The 22,371-nt window shown below is 39.3% G+C and overlaps 1 protein-coding gene across 1 annotated transcript; it reads right to left on the bottom strand.

Moving 5' to 3' along the window:
- On the bottom strand, window positions 1-17,397 carry c1ql4a (complement component 1, q subcomponent-like 4). Its single transcript, XM_084721286.1, has 3 exons — window positions 17,082-17,397; window positions 15,380-16,771; window positions 1-2,744 (listed from the first exon to the last, which is right to left on the bottom strand). Exons 2-3 carry the CDS (start codon window positions 15,923-15,925, stop codon window positions 2,565-2,567), a joined length of 726 nt encoding a protein of 241 aa, XP_084577412.1. The 5' UTR covers window positions 15,926-16,771; window positions 17,082-17,397; the 3' UTR covers window positions 1-2,564.
- Between the last annotated feature and the right edge of the window lie 4,974 nt (window positions 17,398-22,371).

Raw genomic sequence — 22,371 nt, 5'->3', positions numbered from 1 at the left:
TCTGTGTGTTTAAGACTGTTGAATATACATGCCTTTATTCAGCCCTGACCTTCACCACCCCAAAACAACAACATAGACATAGTAGGTATAGATACTTTAATAGCAACTGTCTACTCGACCTATTCAACATACCAGATAGCCCATCCCAGGATTACTGTTTATACATATGATGATACTTTGACAGGATCTCTTTCAAAAATAAAGTAGGTATGGCAGTGTAATTACAGCAACATGTCTGTAATTTACTTATACAACATTTAATGTAAATAAAACACTGCAGCTGTCAATTTTCACTACCTCACAATCTTACAGTATCAACATATAAACAGAACACTTGTTTTTGCTCCTGTTTTTCATGAGTTGAAGTAAAAAAAAAAAAAATCTAAGACTTCTTTTATGCACACAACAGGTTTATTTCTCTCAAAATTTGTTTGTCAAAAATACTGTCACGTACACCTTCAGCTTCTTGTAGACAGTAAGTGTGTAGGAGGAAAGAGAAGAGAGAATTCCTGCACACTGTCCTTTACTTGACTATAATTTTATTTACAGATGCACAGTTTTGGCCCACAGACCTTCATTAAGGTTTTACCTGATGATGAAGGTTCTTTCTTCAGGTGTCTCTCTACAGGTATGCCTTGGTTACAGTAACAGGCCAATGTAAATATAGTGGTTTTAACCATGAAAAAATACATCTATTAGTCACATAGGGCCACAGATTCCACATTTTTTCCCAGGAGGGCAAAGTCATGACCCGCCCTGCTATGCCTCTGATTGGCTTGCCGTGATAACCCTAACCAGTCACTCCTCACGCCTACATCTAACCTACTCCAAAAAGGGGTGTAACGATTCTCCAAATCCATGATTCGATTTCACTATTGATTTCGAGGTCATGATTGGATAAAATTTGCATTCAAACATTTGTTTTGCACCGATGGTTATGCCATTGTAAAGATCAACAGCTCGGTGGTTTAAGCCTCGATAACTGTCATTTTCATTTTCAAATTCTCCTGTAAAAATATAGTGTATATGGTATCAAGTGTGACATAATGGCTACGCTGTGTTGTCTTTGAAGTGTTGTTTTCTTTCTTCAGACATGCGCTGGACACCACAATTATGTGGGGGTGGAGAGAAAAAAAAATACAGGAAAAATTGCAGATTCTGCCTTTTCGATTTGATTACTGGAATTAAAAGCTCATTTCAATTGATTTGATTTAATATTGAAATTGGGACACCCCTAAACCAAACCAATGAAGGCAACAAGCACTAGCCAATCAGAGGCAGAGTAGCGCAGGTCATGACTTTGCTTTCCTGGGGAAAAAAAAAAAAGATATCTGAAGCCCTGTGTGAAATAGCCATATTTCATTGCCTAATAAACTTTTATTGTGACCAGTCCAGGACATACCTGTGCCATAATCCTGCTGTTTAAGCAGCATCTCTACGAGCCACAACTGTCAGGCAGGTGGATTATCTCGGCAAAGTTCTCACAACAAATTTGTGAACAAAATTTGAGAGAAATAACCTTTTGTCTGCGTGGCGGAAGTCCTGGATTTTGTACTTCAACTCTTGAAAAATTGGAGCAAAAGCAAAAGTGTTGTGTTTATATTTTTGTTGAGTATGTATTCACTCATACATTCTGACATACACACACACACACACACACACACACACACACACACACACACACACACACACACACACACACACACACACACAGTATCATCAATAATGCACTTGGCAATTAAAACTTCATTACACACAAGTGCCATCCATTAAATTTGCTGTAATATTGTTTATGTTTTCAGTATGTTTTGTTTCATCTTGCGGTGCGATATCCTTCGTCATGACAGAAACAGGAAATAAAGGTCGAACATCTGTGTTTATTCAGATGGCCTCATTTTAATCAGTACTGCCCCAATGCAGGGTGAATCACAACAGGGATTTAATTCAATTCAGCTGGCGTAATTCACTAGAGGAAAAAAATATGTTACAAAGATGAGTTGCAAAATATCGGCAGGCCGTTCGATCAGAGGTCACTGAAATGGAGAGCAGAAATGACTAAGGTAAAGATTGGAATACAGTAAGTGTGCATTTGCCTCAGCTTGGTCATCTTGATTAATGGCACCCTCAACACCATTATTGCAGTAAAAAACAATTAGACTGATGGTGTTTGTTATATTCTAGTTCTCACAATGTCAGATAATATGGAACACATCAAAGTATTTTAGATATTTCAGAGCCACGACGTGCAATTGTTATGTGCACCTATACTGTACATCTTCAGAAATTCATATTTGCACATAAAGGGTGCCAGTAAATGCTCATGATGCTTGGCTCAAAATCACACAACTCCACTTAATTCCACTTATCTCTGATTTTCACTCACACTTCTGTAAGTCTGTCATAATCTCACGGTGTGTGTGTTTGCTTGCATTTGTGTGTCTGTTTGTCTGTGTTTGTGTGTTAATTTGCATACGTACATGTTTGTGTAAGTGTGAGTATGTCTGTGTGTGTGTGTGTGTGTGTGTGTGTGTTGGTGTCCGTTCTCCTGTGAGTGAGGATGAGATTCAGTCTGGGTAGATGAGGAAGCCGGAGAAGGTGCTGTACTTGTTTGTGTTCCCTCCATGGACCTTCCCTCCGTCCAGCTGCACACACACCTCATCGCCCACGTCCAAATGCAGGATCACACTGTTGGAGGCGTAGTCGTAATTCTGATCAGCGTCCTGAGCGATGGCGCTGGCTCTTACCTGTCACCCACAGAGGACATACGCATTGACAATTAGAACATGGACGAAACTAAACAAACACTTGCAAATGTCACCGCCACTTACTCAACAGAGGTTGTATTACACAAACTCCCTGTCTTAAGTCTTAAGATAGGAAGAGTCTAAGACAGATTTTTTTGGTATTACAAATTCTAACGTTAGGAATCCTAACCTAAATACTCAATCCAACATTGCTTATCAACTTTTATGTCTGTTACCCAGCGACTTACACTATTTTTCTCATCTCACTAAGCTCAACTTTTTTACAACATACTGAAACATACATTGAAGCGTACAAAAAATGGAGCAAACATAAAGACACATAAAGACAGATGCATTAGAGATTTGGTAACATCTGAAAAAAAAAAAATCCAAATATATTCTTTTTTGGGAAATTTACAACAATGCTAAGTTGGGAGATAAAAGAAAGAGAGAGGGTCTAAGATATCAAAGAGTTGTATCCATCATCCATTGTGAAAAGGTAATAAAAGAGCAGCCACAATTTAGCACCACTTTTAGCTACTGTTAGTAAATACTACCATCAACTACTGTTAGCTAGAAACTTGGCTATGAACAATGCTAACTTGGGAGATAAGAGTACAAGAGAGAGCTAAAATAGCAGATACAGTCTTTGACGTATCTGGAATCCAGTATGTAAAAGCAGTAAAAAAAAACAAAAAAAAAAAAAGCACCTGTACAGATTAACAAGTTAGATGACACTATCGTTAAGCTAACACTACTGTTAACTGCTGTTAGCTAATATTAGCCTTAACTACTGTTAATGAACACTAGCATTAACTACTGTTAGTTAACACTACTGTTAACTACTGTTAATGAACACCACCATTAACTTCTGTTAGCTAACACTACTGTTAGCTCGTAAGTAAGTTAGCTACTACTGTAGGTGAAAAAGTGCAAGTTTGGACAGTTAAACAGTTAATCTAAAGTTAGAGGAGTTTATTTTAATTTTGTGAAGTTAGGATGCTCATGTAATACACATTTCCTATCTCAGTTTAGAATTAGTACATTGATTTAGGAATTGTTAATCTGAAAGGGCTTTTTTTTTCCTAAATCAGGTCCTTACTTTATTTATTATGTTAACCAAACAGGACCTGCAAGTTAGGAAATTTCTGTAATACATTCCCAGCTCCAGGAACTCTTCTGTTCTTTGAAACTGAAACTACAACTACTGTATCTATTCCTTTATCGCATTTTTTTTCCAGGTTGGGTCATGATAAATTATTAACAGCCTTCAAATGAGTCACTCATTCACTCACTCTTCCACTTTCATGCAGGATAAACAGATGGATGGGACTGTGACCTGTGACCCCAGAGGTGGACTGAGAACACAGCCACTCTGCCTCTTATTGATCAGCCGGGGCTGGAGCTCAGAGCAAAGGTGCAAAGGATGGAGATCTGATTGGGTTGTGGAGATAAGCGGACACACTGGGGACAACAGGTTGTCTATGGGGAAGCCGGCTCAGCCAAGGAACAGCATCACTATCCACACCAGCTATTGACCTGTTGCTTATGATCCCAGGCCAGCTCAATATGCATGATATTGAGTGGCTATGCTGAAGCCAGACAGTTTCACATTTGCATGCTGTGTGTGAGTTCGGTCTTATTGACCGAGCAGCAGTGGATCTTTACTTGTTTGTTAACACATTTAATTGGGTTTACTCATTGTAGACATTTAAATACACATGCCTGCCTTGAGTTACAGTTTCAGGATTTATTGTACTTTTAATCATATGTAAGTAACATACTAACTATATAGTGTATATGTTTCTTTATTGGCATGTGCATGTAGAGGGGTTCAAACTAAATAGTACGCATATATGTAGGTCTTTCAAAAGATTCACGAGGGATATTTGTCCATTCTCAGAAGGGGCTCCTCCTCCTCTGTGGCTCTTCCTGAGATTTCTTCCATTTTTCAATGTTAAAGGGTTTTTGGGGGGAGTTTTTCCTTTCTGGATCAAGGATCTAAAGGACAGAGGGTGTTGCACACTGTGAAAATTATAAAGCCCCCTGAGGCACATTGTGATGTGTGATATTGTTCTACATAAATAAAATCTGACTTCATCCATAGTGTGATTGAACAATTTGATCTAAAATAATACATATATGCAAAATATTGTAAAACCCATTTAGATTCTCGTCTGACTGTTACTACTGTAAAGTGTTTGTTTTTTTTAATTGGCATGTGCATGTAAATGGTTTAAAGTATATGTGGGTAATGCAAACGATTCATGAGGCCCTGTTGTCCATCCTTAGAGATGGATCCCTCCTCTGTGGCTCTCCCCAAAGATTTTTTTCCATTTTTTTTCTGTTAGAGGGTTTTTGGGGAGGAGGACAGAGGACGTTGCACACTGTACAGATTGTAAAGCCCACTAACATAATTGTAATTTGTGATATTGCAATATTGTGATATAAAAAGTCTTCATCTAGTATAATTGAACAACAATATGATCTGAAATAATACATAATGTGCAACATTTTAACAAATAGAAAAAGATAGATAGATAGATAGATAGATAGATAGATAGATAGATAGATAGATAGATAGATAGATAGATAGATAGATAGATAGATAGATAGATAGAAACACAGAAAAGTATATTAATACACAAGGTTGCATTCCTAAAATCCTCCTAAGTAGGATGTATCAATAATTCCAGTGTAGCAGCTCCAATCATCAGGCATATGTCAGCCATCAGTGGCCTTATGTCTGGCTCAGTGTCCATCTACGCTGGGAGCACTCAATCTGTGTCAGCAGCCAGACAGGCCACGCACATCTCCATGACAGCCACAGAATATGATCTGCAACTCAACTACCATCATGTCATTCCCATCACTGGGGCCCCGTTCTCCCCAACGAGCATGCATCAATTTGAAAACAGTCAATCGCCAAGCAACAGAGCCTGAATTACTGTAACTAAAAAAATATGCTCTTTTCCCCCTGCACCAATCCATTTTCCCCTCGTCTGAGCATATTGTCCACCATCTATCAAGTCTGCAGTTGTGTTAAATTTCCCAGACGCTATCTGTACTGTGGGTCTCCTTAAATGAGATGCAGGTCATGGATGCTGCATCCAACATACAGAATGTTGGTGACCAGTGAAACGCATGTCCCCTGTCCAGTCTAAACCAGATTGATTAAGGGAGCAGAGAAGTGTATCTCCTGAGGCCTAATAGCTCAACAGCCACACAGTAAAACCAACCACATCTATTGCTACACTACTACACCAGTCTTGTTCCATTAGATTTCAAATTCTGTAGTCCTCAGGGGTGTGTTTAAAATGGCTATATTTCTCACTGCAGAGCTTTTCTCATTTTAACATAGGATAAGTGTGCACTCTAAACTGCAATCTGTAGGAAAAGTTAAACAAAAATAGAATGAAAAGAAACACTGGCTCAGCAGGAGGAAAATGGTGAGGATGTGAAAGTCTGATACAGGAATACCTGTTCCTCAGTCTGTCTAAATATGACAAACACTGTCTGGGACATGAAGAAGTGAAAGATGTCTACACAGACAACCAGAAATCTGTACATTAAACTCACAAATGTAATTCAGTGTAGTCCAACGCATTGTAAAGTATATATTGTATACAGCTTTGTAATGCCTTCTCACTAATTTCTTCTATTTCTCATTTTATTTTGATTTATTTAATTTAAACTCTCTTTTTTTCACTATCTGTGTATTTGTAACACTTGAATCCCCCCCACCCCCCCACCCCCCCAATAACCAGTTAGCTGTATGTTTGTTGTAAACATCATGTACTGAATAAAACGCACTCATTAGGGCTGCAATGATTAGCTGGTTGAAAGACAAATTTGATATTTGATAAATCGTTTCAGTCCATTTTTAAGCAAAAGTGTCAAACATTTGCTAGTTTCAGATTCTTAAATGAGAGGATTTGCGGCTTTTTTGTCCTTTATGGTAGTAAATTAAGTGTCTTTGGGGTTTGACCTGTTGTTTGGATAAAAGAAGCAATTTGAGGACATTTTTGACAATTTTATGACATTTATTAGACTAAAAGATTAATTGACATTGTGAATATTTTGTTGCAGCCCTAAATGCATTCCTGTCTCATGGAAATTATGGTTACATACTACTAATTTGCTACATCAAAAGTAAAATATCATCAATTATTTGGCTTTGAAAAGATCAGAGAGGTGCCAGTGGTAATCTGACCTGGAGCACCATAATAATCAAGAATTACCCTGTCTGTAAGCACTCTATAATATATTACATTCTCCTGTGGTTACAAGTAAATTAGCTAACTAATTTTCCAAAAAAGACTAAATGAATTTCTTTTATAACAGTCCATAGTTGGCAGGTGCTTATAGAATGTGAGTAGTTACATATCAATACATATGTAAGATTTACTGCTTGTGCAAAATCTATATTTAGCTTTTTAAAAATGAGACTAGATATCATCTTATGTCTCATTATATCGTGACATGGCGTAAGTGTTGTCTTTTCCTGGTTTTAAAGGCTGCATTACAGTAAAATGGTGTAATTTTCTGAACTTCCATTATTTGCTTTTATCTACTTCATTTTATCCACATTTCTGCAGATTGAAATGAGAGAAAAAGGGAAAAAAAATCATAGTACTAATATTTTGTGAAAGCACCAATAGTCATCCTTAGAATATTGTTGCAATATTGAGGCATTTAGTCAAAAATATTGTTGTAATTTGATTTTGTCCATATTACCAACACTAAAAATATCAAGATATTATTTATGAGCCATATTGCCCAGCCCTAAATCAGATTCAGTTTTTTTTTTTTTTTTTTTTAATTGCGTACCCTTGCTGCCCAATTAGTATAATTAAACAATAAATATAATCCACTCTTTCTTAGGCCCTCATAAGACCATCTCTCAAATAACGACAGCGATCCATTGTCATCTGTAAAGGTTATATTGTTGTTCTGCTTGACATGTGCAGTGACAGCCAATATCACATTTGCATCTTTGGCTGCAGCTGACAGTGATGCTGTTGTTGTGACTGCCTATCGACACTGGGCATATGTCATCTTGCTCATTATTTTGGCCAAACAGTGTAACGGAGGGAGATGTAGGGAGATCTTTCAACCCTCAGGCCCTCTACAGTTCTCATGACTTCATGAATTGGAAGTGCAGTTGAATTCTGTACAGCAGGATAATGTTCATCACTCAACGGAGAGATCATTTTGCCAATATGTGATATATGAATGGGTACTTTGGCTGACGTTTCTGTGCATGAAGGAATATAATGCAGGCCATCCATTAATGCAGATAGCAGACAGGGAGCCATGAGGGAGCCGTGGTGGGATTAGGACAGGAAGCGGACAGAGGAGATGGATACGGCTGGAGGACACAGACTGATCCGTGTGAACCAGGCAGCACACTGCGCTGATCCTCGAGCTGGAAGGGTTGTGAGCCGTGAGGCAGGGGCCCCCGGGGCTTGCCTGTGGCTGTCTCTGTCTCCGCCTAGCCCTTTCATTATAGGGCCTCCAGTAAACACGCCTGGGAACAGAGGGGGCCACAGGCAAGGAGGAAGGAGGTGGGACGGGTGGGTGGTTGTGGTGATGGCGAAGGTGGTGGGGTGGGAGCAGCTGCAGTGTCATTTTCTATACAAGTGGAGTCACAGTGCAGAAGACAGACAAGGATGGACAAAAGAAAGGAGAGGGAAGAAAAAACAAAAACAAGGAGCAGAGGGGTGAGGAAAGGAGAGAAGGGGGGCCTAGAGTAACAGACTGAACAAGCAAGGCTATTTTGTGAGGCCAGGGAGATGTGGTGGTGGTATATGAAGTCTTGTTTTTATCTGTGGTGCTGTGCTCCACTGGTAATAAAACTGACAGGATTCATTCACTGTGATATACTGACCTCTTAGAGCGGAGACAATAGAAAAGTAGCTGTTAAACTTACCTAAGGGACTCCAGCACATGGCAGGAGGGTTGGGGACGGGGGCGGGGGGCAGGAGGGTTGGGGATGGGGGGGTTGTGGAAATAGAATATTTATTGAATAGCTTTTCCCTCTCCTCTGGGAGCCCAGGGATTACATGGTGACAAGCGACTGTAGCATTGAACCATACCTTAGATTGCTATTACCTGCCATTCAGTATTACACTCTGTAGTGTGCTGCACTATAATGGTCAAACCTGCACACAGTGTATAAGGGATTGATAACACTTTTCAACAACCATCATTAATAAATGGTTGATAGTTAATCAAACTAGAGTTAATAGTTATTTCATTGTAAACCTTGAAGAAATCATGACAAAGAGATGGACCGGTTATTTAGTAATTAGTTTGGAAATTAGTTTGATAACTATTATGAAGTTGCAGCTGATGATTATAATACCTTACATCAGGGGCCTTAAAGGACCAGCACAGGGGCCATTTCTGGCCCCCACTCCCCCTCCATCCAGCCCACAACATGATGTCAATAACATAATAGAATGTGGCCCACATTTTTTATTATTATTATTACTTTTTTCTTATTGTTTCATACAAGTTTTAACTACTCTTAAACTGAATATAATTGAAATAAAAGCAAATTTTATTTAAAAAAATACTGTATTTATGTATATTTTCTGAAGGAATGTATGCTGCAATTTGCTGATATTTCATGTCCAGAGAAGAATAGCTCGTTCAATAGTATTTCTCTATCTACAAACAATAAACCTAAACCGCCTATAAACATCATCTAAATAAAATAGAGATCTCTCACAGACTGAAAAGATAACATCTGACTTGTCCTCATGGAACAAATTCTGCTTTGTATCTAACTCTTTCTTGCCCCTCGCTCTCTGAGGCTAATTATATTTCACCTGTACCATATCTATGTCTCTGTACTGGAGAAGTTAATACAGGTACCGGCCATTACAGCGAGTGATGACATTTTAACACTACAGTGTGAAATAACTTGACCTTTAACTGAGCTATTAAAAAAGTCCATGACAGGTGAAAAAACAAGGGAGATATTAAATAGGAGTCAGGCATGTATCTATTTGTCTACATGCACTTTGTATTAAGAATATTTAATATAAATATATGTGGTGCTTTATGGGAATGTAAATGAGTAGTTGAACAGCTCACATAGCAGTTAATGAGGGGGAAGGGAGAAGTTCGATTGAGAAGGTTTGCATGACATATTACCACTCCTCACAACATAAAGCATGCCAACATTAGCATAGACTGTGTTAACTTCTGCTACCAAGCTAGAATATTAGTAGCATGCAACTTATATATCCATAACAGTGAATTATGCATAGTGTGATTAAACATGTTTATAACGGCAGTGGCACAGATGAGAAGTAATTGTTTATTTAAAAACAAAAACTTAATAATTAAGTGTCATAAAGATATAATATGAATCCATCATCTTCCCAAACTGGGTTATCAAATTTCCTAAATACACAATCCAACATTGCTTATCAACTTTTATGTCATCTGGCAACAAACATTATCTTTATCATCTCACCGAGCTGAACCACTTTGTAAATGTTGCTTTTTGAAACACAGGTCTAGGCCTACTGAAATACACATTGAAACCACTGATTCATTATAGAACTAGACAGGTAAATGTTGCTCAGCCTTGCCGCCAATTTTTCCCAGTGGCCATGTGCAGTATTGCAGCAACAAATTCCCCACAAGCCCAAAAAACACCACCGCACATATTCAGTGGTCCGTATAACCAGACAGTAACGCCGAAAGGTAGAAAACTTTTTTGGCTTATGCGCAAGGACTGCCTGGGTGCCGTCTTTGCAAACACTATCTAGTTCCTTATCATATACACATAATTGAAACATACAAAAAATGGAGCACAAATAGCCACTGGCAAACAGACAATTGATTTAGAGGTTCCAGTAACATTTGTAGGGAGATCCAAAGATGCTCTTTATGGTAAATTTAAAACAATGTTATCTTGAGAAATAAAGAGTGGGCTAAGATAGGACACACATCTCCACCATATCTGGCATTAATTGTGTAAAAGCAATACAAGAGAAGCCATACAGATTAAACAAGTTAGCTAATACTTCCATTAGCAACTGTTGGTGAACACTACTGTTAGTGACTGTTAAAAAAACTGTTATACTGGTGGCAAACACTACCATTAACTAACATTAGCTAGTTAGTAAGTTAGCTTCTACTACTACAGGTGGAAAAGGGAAAATGAGGACAGCTTAACAGTTACCATAAAGCAAAGAGGGTTTATTTAAGATTTTGGGAGGTTACGGTGCTTGTGCAATGCACATTTCCAGTGTATAAGATTTATGGAAATTTATAGGCAGCATAAGGAAGAATACTTTGTTTTCATCTGGTGTAATCACCTGCAAATTAGAACTGTTGTGTTTCTGTTACGTTAGAACGAGCTCTTTATATCTACCGAGTGTGCAGGTCTCCCTCCACAGAGGCTGCCATGTTTTACCGCCATGACCATGACCATCGTAAGTTCTCTTACATGCTTGGACGGGTAGGGTGAGACAAAGTTTTTGCTGTCTGACAGCTCATGGCTAGATGGCACTAAATCTTACACACTGGTCCTTAAAGTTATGATAGAAAAATGTACTTGTTTTTTTTTTTTTCATAAATCCATTCTTAACCATAAGTACAACATACTCTTAAAAAAAAAAGACTATTAGTTACTTTTTAACCATTGATGATTAAAGCATTATTGATAGCAGGCTTTAAGTCAAAAGGGGTTTCTGTTATAGAATAGTATGTAACAGCATTGAGCAAACATTTGCACCAGTACATTGTAATTGTGCTATAAGTCAATTACCGTGGCATTACAAACATGGAAGCAGCTCAAGTGTGACCCCCTTCAATCACAAATCCCCTGACTCCGAAGCCCTGTCATGTCGTGCTGCAATGATTTGTGAAAGTTAGATTGAGGTGTGAGCAGGTAGGCTTTACAGAGTGGGGATTTACTGAAGGTAATAGGTATCAGATCTATAGGAATCCCATGGAAGCCCTGCCACAGTCAGCACATCCTCCTGAGATCCTGGCATCACATCACACCACTCTCATGTCACATGACACAAGTCCCAGTCAAACAGCCAATGCAGCATGCCTATTTAGACATCATTAGCAGAAATACAGGAGTTATACATCAAACATTCCAAGAGGAAAATCTGATGTCCAGAATTAATTCATTTACTTTCAGACTGTTTCTATCTGTAATTGGTGCAGTTTGCAGACCAGTTTCGTCTGTCTTTCTGCCCGTCCTTGATCACTTGTCAAGCTGAGACATGTTGAGTGGGTGTCCATTGGTCATCGCGCCTGATCTCATCCTGGCCTTCACCACCAGCCTCCCTGATGCCTCGTCTACCAGCCCACTGTCTCCACACCTCCATTAAGTCATCTATCTTCCTCTGCTGCTCCACCCCTGATCTTCCCATCAACTCACTTGTCTTGTTTTGCTCCCCCCACTTTCACTGTCTCCTAGTGGACGTCTCAGTATGCCCCTGTCATGTCGAGTCTCTTGTTTTTCATTCATTCTCGCTGGAGTCCTGAATCTCTTTGGACTGGCAGCCTAACAAAGCCAGGGTTACAAATGACCTTATCTGTTAAGGTGTAAAAGTTACAACGCAATTGTGAAAGGAACAGGGCAAATTTGTGGCTGCAGCTTTTTTAGGTTTAAAAAAACCCAAATGGGCAGACAAACCACCCAATAAAGCCTCAGCACCTACGGCAATGTTAAAACAGGTTTGATTCCACAGTCAGGGATGCAACTTGTCAGATGTAGTGCCCATTTTGTAAACCCTCGCCACTGACTGACAGACAGAGTACCCACCTGCCTCAGGGCCTCAATAACTCCAAACATGATCAGGCATTCTGCAGCACTTCATTTACACACCACTTTCATCTAGCTGCAGCTCTGTCTGAGTAAATCCCTGTTAGGTGAGGGCTCTATTTAACAGAACTTTTCTAAGGAGGAGGCCACCTGACGGGCGCAAATGGATGGACCTGGGTGCAGTTAAATGATTGAGTTGAGTGAAAAGATAATTAATGGAGAATCAATGGACAAGCCAGGGAGGGGTTAGGAGAGGAAAGTATAGCGGGTGCACAGGGATCTAATCTAAGATGTATAAATTATTTAGCAGGCTAAGATGACTTGAATGACAATATAGAAGATTAGGCAGGCAGCCTTAAACACATATTCACCTTCGTGGTCTCAAGCATATATCGTTAATGATGGATGATTTTAAAAAATTTAGTTTTACATCGCACCAAATCAAGTCTAAATGAGCCTAAATCAACCTTATTTACAGCTGGTGTGATGAACCGCCTAGGTTACCCTGCATGCACTTGTTTAAACAGTCCTTGGCTGAGCAGACAACATTTGCATTTCAAGTCCTTGATGAATGAATGAATGTAAAAAGCAACTTGAAGAATGTTTCCTGAATTTGGAGTCCTCTGATGAAATCCCAGTGATTTATCCCACCTCTCCTCTCCTCTTCCCCCCATCAGCCCCTCTGTCTTTAATTAGTGTCTGGGGAATGAGGGAGTGGATGAGTGGACTGTCAATTTTACATTCATTATTTATTTAGCTGAGGTGTAAACTGACTGGTCCACGTCCTGACAGACATTTCTCCGGTGCTCTTTTGCACTTCTGTTTAGGCGATAATCAAGCTCTGTGTATGATACTTACTAATTAGACTGTTCCTTTTGGTGGCGGCAGCAGCAGCGGCGGCGGCTGCATTCTGCCACTTGTCATTTAGCCACAGCACATGTGGGAATGCAAATATCTGTAGCTGTGATTTTAGACTGTATAGCATGAATTCCCCTTAATGAGGAGAAAGATTGCTGTTTCATTCTTTGGCTGTCATGTTGCCACCTGCTAAGTGGAATGTGCTCTGAATCTGAAGAGCTCAATGTGAGAGAGGTGAATGTGAGTCAATGGTAACACAGGATGGTCAACAGTGAGAAAGAATCTGTTGCATGGTCGTGTGTGTGCATACATACAAACATATACAGTACATACAGACTCTCCCTCTATTGTATACTCAACTAAAATATAAGCACAACGCTTGTTTTTCACAAATTGAATTAAAAAAATATAAATAACTGACTCCTATACATACAAAAGGTTTATTTATATCAGATTTTGTTCACAGATTTGTTAAAATCTCTGCTGAGGAGCACATCCCTTTATCAAGATAATCCATTCACCTGGCAGTGATTGGCCTATCACACCTATATTGGTCTGTATCTGTATCGTTTTATACATTGTCTAATATGGATCAAAATGCATAAACCTACGAAAACCTTTTTCTTTTAACATAACATAATGAATATTGTTTTTATTTGTTAGCTCTATAGGCAGCTCTCCATGTATATTGGACCATTTTGTTTATTCAGGTTTAATATATACATATATTTTATTTATTTGTAGTTACTAACATATATAATCATTAAAAAAAATACCAGTTTAATGTTTCATTACCCTGATATCATTTTGAACAATAATGTTTATTGTTAAATTGTGAAATATATCTCTTCCATTACACAAGTGTCAGCCACTTTTGATGGATCAATGGAAAAATGTGTTTATTTTCATATTCTATATTCTGTATATTATAATCTGTATGAAGAATATTGGCAAATGTATCAACATCATAATTTTTTTTACTCCTCAATATCTTTATCGACATCTGCCTCAAAAATATAGTATCGGTCTGATTAAACAACATGGTCATTGCACAGGTGTGCTTTGGACTGGTCCAAGGCAAAAAGACATTTATTAGGCACTGGCTATTTCACATAGGGCAACAGATTTTTTTTTTCCAAGGAGGGCAAAGGCATGACCTGCCCTACTCTGATTGGCTAGTACTCGTTGCCTTCGTTGGTGAGGTTGGTTAGGGTTCGGAATGAGGAGTGAGGGGTAGGAGTGTCAGGGTAAGCCATTAAGAGGCAGAGAAGGGCAGGTCATCACTTTGCCCTCCTTGGGAAAAAAAAAACTTATCTAAAAAAAGTGGTATAGCCATAGTTCAGTGTCTATTTTTTTAATAGTTGCTCCAAAATCTGCAGCTTGATCTTGAAAAAAGACAGTTATTAGGCACTAAAATATGGCTGTTTTACATAGGACTACAGATCCCAAATTTTTTTCCCAGAAGGGCAAAGTCATGACCCACCCAACTCTGCTTCTGACTGACTGGTAGTCATTGCCTTTGTTGATTGAGTTGGTTACATAAGTCTAGATTATCAGGGTAAACCAATCAGAGGCAGAGGAGGGTGAGATACGACTTTGCCCTCCTGGAAAAAAAAATAGTATGTAGACCTATATGAAGTAGACATTGTTAAGTGCCTAGTAAATGTCTTTCTTCAAAGATCAAACTGCATATTTTAGAGTGGTCTTTTATTGTGACCAATCCAAGGCACACCTGTGTTAGGTGGATGGATTATCTCAGAAAAGGGGAAGTGCGTACTAACACAGGTTTGGAAAAAAAAAAATGCAAACAAAATTTGAGGAAAAAAACCCTTTTGTGTGCAACTACAAACTCTGAGATTTTTTTTACTTCAACCCATGAAAATTGTGAGCAAAAACAAAAGTGTTGCATTTATATTTTTGTTGAGCGTACCCTCATGCATGCACACACTAACACACACACAGGTTTACTAACCAGTCCATTCTTCTTCAGGTCTGCCCACATGCTGGTCCCATCACCACCTCTCATTAGAACATGGTAGGTGAAGAAGTAGATGCCAGGCAGAGGACAGGTGAACTTGCCGGTGCTGGGCTCGTAGTAGTTACCTACATTGGTCACCACATCATCAAATTTCAGTATCTCACTTCCCTCGTGCTGCTTGCGTAGCCCTGCGTAAAAGGCGATTTTGGGAGTGTAGAGTGAGGGAGAATAGCCACCAGGACCTGGACCTGGGGGCCCCTGTGGCCCTGGTTTGCCTGGCTCTCCAGGGGGTCCACGTGCTCCTGGAGGGCCAGGGATCCCTGGAGGCCCACGAAGCCCGGACTTTATCTTCTTCCCAGAATAATCCTGGGGCGGTGGAGATACAGCCGTCAGCTCCTGGCCAGGCTGAGATGTAGCGTAGGGGTCACATACCATCCTGCAGCTCCCAAGCATTTCATAATGGCTCCCTGTGTTTCCGGTGTTCCTCCCTTTGGTTGTGTGGACCAACAGGGGAATAGCCACCAACAGTATTAGAACCATGGCCACACCTACAGCGGCCCCAATGACACGTTTCCTGCGGCTGAGCCGCGAGGCGGCCAGCGTCAGGAAGTCCTCTTCCCCCTTAGCTGGAATAGTGCCGGCCAGGATGAAACCTCTCAGAGAACCAGTGTGGTAAGAAAATGTGAATGTGGAGAGGACTGAAGGAAAACCAATGGATCACTGGGCTAAGTATGAGAGAGAACGCAAAATGGCAGACAGCCCGGAGGAGAGAAATTATAAAGATGTCCAGTGGACCAGGAACAAGATATTTAAAAGCCTTTAAGATGAAGCCTGTACACCCCACAGTGTTTAAGGAAATAAACACAAAAATCTGGATTGCTCAGATTTGTGTTGACACACTACAAAAAACATAATTTATCTGATGAAGTCTGTTTTTTGACTCCCCCTGTTGTCCTCCAGTTCAGTGTAATTTTCAGCATCAAACAGAAACCATGACTGGCACTGAGAGAGTTGTTGTGAAAGCGCAGCTTATTAAAAGTACGCTGAAATGAGGGCTGATGCCAAATTCAGCTCATTGAGGAGGGAGTGGAGGTGTTATTTGTTTTTCTTGGATGAAGTATGATTTACAGTCTTTTTTTCAAAGAAAAATCTTCTTTTAAGCCCCCCCTTACAAAGCTCAGGATTTCACTTCATGTGGATGTCTCACTTAATGCCATGACTGACAGTGACAAAAGTTCATCAGAGCTCTTTTCTTAACATAATCATTTTAGGAACCTCCACTTTTATCTTATTTCCACTGTTCACATTAAAAAGGTGTGGTTTTCAGAAAATACTTTTGTTAACTTGGGTGTGCTTTTGATAGATTCCTCCTCTTTATATCTGGATCTGAAAAAAATAGCAAAAACAGCAATAAATAAATAAATAATAGTAACTGTCCTCATTCAACACGGCTATATACATCATTTAGATGCAATATCACTGCATTAATTCTAAAAATGTTTAAAATTAAATGACAAAGAATAGACAAGAAAAAATCAAAATAGTGATCATTTTAATGAGCAGAATAATCTATATTTTTTTCATAGGAGATAAACGTAAATTCCATAAAATGTGATTATCTACAGGGCGCCATGCACAGTTTAAACCCGTTAAAAACCGTTAAAAATTGACACGAAATAAACAAAGAAAAACTCACCATCTGCCCTTTATAATCCAAAATTATCTTTGGAGGATAAAATTCTCTGTGCATCAGTTCAGTCCGCGTCCCACCAAAATGACTGGAGGACTTTGGACCGCTGGAGTGCCAAATGGAGAGAGCCGGAGGACCTACGGGCGCGCAGGAGAAGCCAGGAAAGTGACGAGAGTTTCTTAATCAGCGCTTAGTCCCCTCGTTTCCTCTCCAGGTAGAATATGGAGTTTAAATGCCGCTAACTTCACTTCAGAGTAAATGAAGCCCAGAAAATACCTGCTACAGCACTTTTTTGACGCAAATCCAGATGGTGGGGTGGGGGGGGAGGCGCACAGCAGCCTGACGCTCCCATTCAGAGTGGCTGACCACTGTAGCGCTTCTTATCGCAGTGTTTGGTCCATGGGCAGTCCTCCTCCAGTCGACACCTGTTAGAGCTCCCTCTCTCTCTCTCTCTCTCTCTCTCTCTCTCTCTCTCTCTCTCTACCTACATATTTATCATAAAAACCTGTAACCCACAGCCAAATTTATGGATATTGTAATTTAATTTCAATCTACAGCCTCCATAACACCCCCTTCTGATTTTGATCTTATTTTTAATCAGTTACTTTAAAAATGTATACCAAAACAATTAATTACCTATTAAAAATGTAGTCAGCAACTTAATCCAAGTATTACAAAATTAAATATAACTTAATTACTTTCCTTTATTTTTTGATAATCTCATTTACCAAATTGTTTAGCGAGATATTATGTTTCATGTCTGTTTTTAGATTTATTAATTGTTTATCCAGCTTTTCCTTCCTGTGTTATGTGTGAATGCATGTTTAGATGAATAGAAGTAATCATACTTTGTTAAGTATGCACACCTAAACTTAAAATAAACTGACATTCTGGTCTGGGACTTGTGTTTTTACCAAAATACCATCCCGTTCACCAGCATTATCACCTACAGTCCCAAAACGTAGGATTTGCTGGACTCTGGATTTCTGTGTAGCTAAAGATAGCTGTTGGTCTGTATAACTAACATTAGCAGCAGATCTGTGTTGCTAACATTGGCTGTTCTGTGTAAGCTAATGTTAGTGCAGGGATCAGCCACCTGTGGCACTTTTGCCCATCCCCAGTGGAGCCCTGCGGCTTTGACAAATGATTACATCTCAATGAATGAATAGTTCTTTACTCAGCATTTCAATTTTCATTTATCTTTGTCATAGGTATTAAGTGATTCTTACATTTTTCCACCTGTAAAAAAATGTGTTTTTAATATTTCATTAACTAAAATGTGAGTCACATAGCAAGTTCAGTGCCTCAAAATTTTGCCGGTGGCTAGACTTCAGTCTCCTTTGGCCAGCTGTGGATGCCAAATCTCAGCAGGAACTGGAGAATCTAATAGTACAAGCTCCAGGCAGGTTTTTGTTTTTAGTTTTTTTTCCCCTTTTTTGGGCCAAAAATTACTCTTTTGATAGCAAAGGTTGAAGACCCCTGTATTACTGGTGGTCCTGGACCTCAATTTTAGGTAAGCCACAGTAACTTTTGCTTGGCCTTTTAATTACAAAAGTTAACAGTTTCCAACTCGTAGTCTCACTTTAACAAAAATGACTGATATCACGCTGTGGAGAGTGACTAGCACTTCCAGTTGATTATGACACTTGAAATCTTTAAAAGAAAAACATTTTCAATGTTGAGATAGCTTATTATTTCACCACGGCAGTTTGTATTTATTTCAAGTGGCACAGGATATCTCCTTATTTATATTTTCTGTTTGGATCAAGTAGATCAATACAGCAACTCATTAAGAAAAGTGACATTTTAATTCCTTTTAATGCATTTTCGTTTGATCTGGCTAGATTACTCATTAAATTGATTGCAAGAAGAGGGAGAAACAGAGCGAATAGTGGATGAGCTACAGCGAATTTTAACAGGAAAGAACAACCGCCATAGTGTGATGTGCATGTCTGAGGTGATGAATAATGGCCCGTTGTGATTGGTCCAGACCTCACATTTGATGATAGCCGAATAAATGTTGTCTCTTTTCAAATGGAAATTTTTTTTGTCTTGAGGGTATATGAAAATGCTTATTTTAATAATTAAAAATAAAGAAAGTATAAATGAAGAAAATATATGTTCTCCGAGTCATTTTTAAGATGGGCCAGTTGTACAAGTGGGTGGACCCATAACACAACACCTGCTGTGTGTGCAGTTGGTCTTACCTGTAAATGTTTATTTAAATTAGATATCCAATCCAAGGATGATTCACAGCTGTCAGAATTTATTCTTTTCTGATAAAAAGACAAAATAATTGTGAAATTTCCACTAGTGAAAGCATTAAGGTTAGCTATGTTTTCAGTCAAGACCAGAGTGGTGTTGTGAGAGTTGTCAAGTCTTGTAATGTGTGTGCATTCCACATGACAGTGTTTATTTTTACTTAACCATGAATTTTAAAATTTTAATCCTGCTAATCCCCATTTTTACTATAACGTGCCTGTAATCTGAGTCTTTTTCGGTAACTGTAATGGAATACAGTACTCTTTTTGTATCCTAAATATGTAATCCCATTAAGTGTAATCCATTAGTTTCCCATGCCTGTTTTTAACTAACCATTATTACAGTCTGTCGGCCAAAATCAAGTAGTAAGTGCATTTCACTGTAAACTGATACAAATTAGGGCTTAGACTGCACTGAATGCCTCCCATCTGTGTCTTGTTAGCCCGACATTCACCTGTTGTTCAAGGCAAACTCAATGCGAGCAAAAATGTTTGATAAAGTGTCGCAAAACGAAGGCAGATGTTTTCATCTTGTGTGTGTCTGCGAAGGGAGGACAGAGAAGGGTGACTAAGTAAAAGCTGCCTCAGCATGATGTGTGAGGAATGGAGAGGAGACACTAAATGTTCCCCTGACCATTGTCTGTGTGTGTGACTCGCATCCCACAGCTATAAAGCCTCATTAGTGAGACACCCTGCCCCACACATTGTGCTGCTCTTTTTCCCACCTAAAACCCTTACACACAAACACATAACAATGTCTGTACTCTGGTCTATACACACAAACACACATGCACACATACAATGGGCATACGCAGGTACACGTAGACAAAGAGTTTTTGCACCATTAGTAATGTGAAGGCCATGTTTTGTATTCTGGTATCAACATTTTCTCACTGTCACACTGACAGTAGGGAAATAATGTGATGCCATTTGGGGGGAAAATAAGCCTACGCTTTAAGTATACAACAGTTTTTGTTATCGCCAAGTATAAGGCTGGACGATACAGTTTAGAAATCATATCTCAATATTTTTAGGCTGTGCTTCAATATACGATGTATATCTTAATATACAGAGTTCTCTAAAATAACATACCACAAATTCTCAAGCAGTGATGATCTTATAGAATATGATCCATTGTTGTAGATTAAGATCAAGATCAAGATCAACAGAATATAAAGTGCATGCGTTAAAGGGCTCTTCAGCTCATCCCCATATGGTATTGGTTCCTGGTAGGACCTTTTAAAAGGGTTCCCTTGGAACTCTGTCAGACTTTTACGCAGAACCCAGCATAAAGGGTTATACCTGGAACCGTCTGTGAATGGTTTCACCCAGACCCCCCTTTGAAAGGTTCTACAGAGAACCCTTCTATGGTGAAATGGTTCCACCTGGAAACCTCTCTGGCTTCCTATCCAGAACCTCTCCACTGTCAAATGGGGCAAGAATCCACCCATGGGGTTCTACTGAGAACCTTTTTTTTATATCTGAGGGATTTTACTGTATCTAGAACCCATCCAGATAGTTCTACCACCAATCATTTTATTTTCAAAAGATTATATCTCAAACCCACCCAGATAGTTCTACCAAGAACTATTTTACATTTCAAGAGTTCTAGAATATCTAGAATTCAACTCGGGAGCCCTACAGAGGGCTTTCTCTAGAGTCCACCCACAGGAATCTATTCAAAAGGTTTTATCTTGAACCCATATCTCATGGTAAAAGTAACCCTTGACAAGCCCTAAACAAAAGGGTTATTCAACAATAACTGAAGAACTCTTTCTTGAAAAAGAGGTTGTTTGGATGAAAAGTTTTCTTAAAGGAACCCTTACAAAGTATTACAAAGAGCCCTTGATGATCCCTGTGTTCAAAAATGGGTTCTTCACAGGCAAATGGTTCTGGGTAGAACTTCAATCTGTCAAGAAGAACCATTTTGGAACCCTTATTTCTAAGACTGAGTGCTGGGCAGTATGGACAAAATCAACTATCACAATATTTTTGATCAAATACTTGTATATCGGTCTTTCAACAATATTGCAGGGATGACTATTGGTGCCTTTACAAATTGTTAGGACAAAGAGATTTTTGATAAATAATCATCAGTAATGTGGATGATGTTATAATATAAATTTATTGCACAGCCCTACTGCCGATCCCATTCACTCGTTAACATCATCTATTTGAGAAACATCTTTAGCTCATATCATCATTTCCTCAGAGTCCCATGTCACCTGTCTGACAGGCACAATCGCAGATCTGCGTGTTTAAAGTTTAATGGCTGAAGCAGTGGGAGCAAGGGGAATAGGTCTACATACACTATTGATGACTCTCTTTTCATCAACCACCACCTCTTCGACCTCTCTCTCCTCAGATATGATGACCACTGTCTGGCAATGTAGGGATCATCCAACCTGATCCCACCAGACACGGAGAGAGGCGGATAATCACCCAGTTTTAAGGTGGTTTCCCAAGGATGGGTTGGATTTAGTGGGAAATTGAGGTGGAGGGCGTGGAAGGTTTGAGGAGCGACGGCCTGCGGTATTTCCATTGGGAGGTGTTGGTATAGCTGAGCAGGGCGGAGACGAGTTAAATGCTGTGTCAGTCCCAGTTTGCGGGTCAGTCAGTCTGGCCCGCTAGCACAGTGCTTAGAGGTCCTGGGCAGCACGGGGCAGATAATCATTGCCAACAGTCAGAGGCAATATGCTCAGGATTGGATTTTTAAAGCCTGTTAAAATATTACTGAGATGATTAATATTGAAATATGCGCATGTCTTTCAGCTGTCTGTCTCCCGTTCTCCCTATTCTCTTCTTGATTTGTTCCCCTTGGTATTCACAGTCACCTAAAATTTCAACATTATGCATTATGTTGATGGAACGTGTCTTTTTTATTTTATTCAGTGCAGTTGCTTCATCGCATCACTTGCACTGACTTCACTGTGACTCACACTGTCACCAGCAGAAAAAAGCCATAGGAGAATCAGTGCTGGGCTGTTTGAGTTATTAGTTTGTTTAATAATTAATTTCATATATTATGATACACC

This window comes from Lutjanus erythropterus, chromosome 6 (assembly GCF_056507025.1).
Source record: "Lutjanus erythropterus isolate fLutEry1 chromosome 6, fLutEry1.hap2, whole genome shotgun sequence".
NCBI classification, from domain to species: domain Eukaryota; kingdom Metazoa; phylum Chordata; class Actinopteri; order Lutjaniformes; family Lutjanidae; genus Lutjanus; species Lutjanus erythropterus.
Note: the sequence above shows the minus strand (reverse complement) of the source record. Positions and strands in the feature narration are given on the sequence as shown.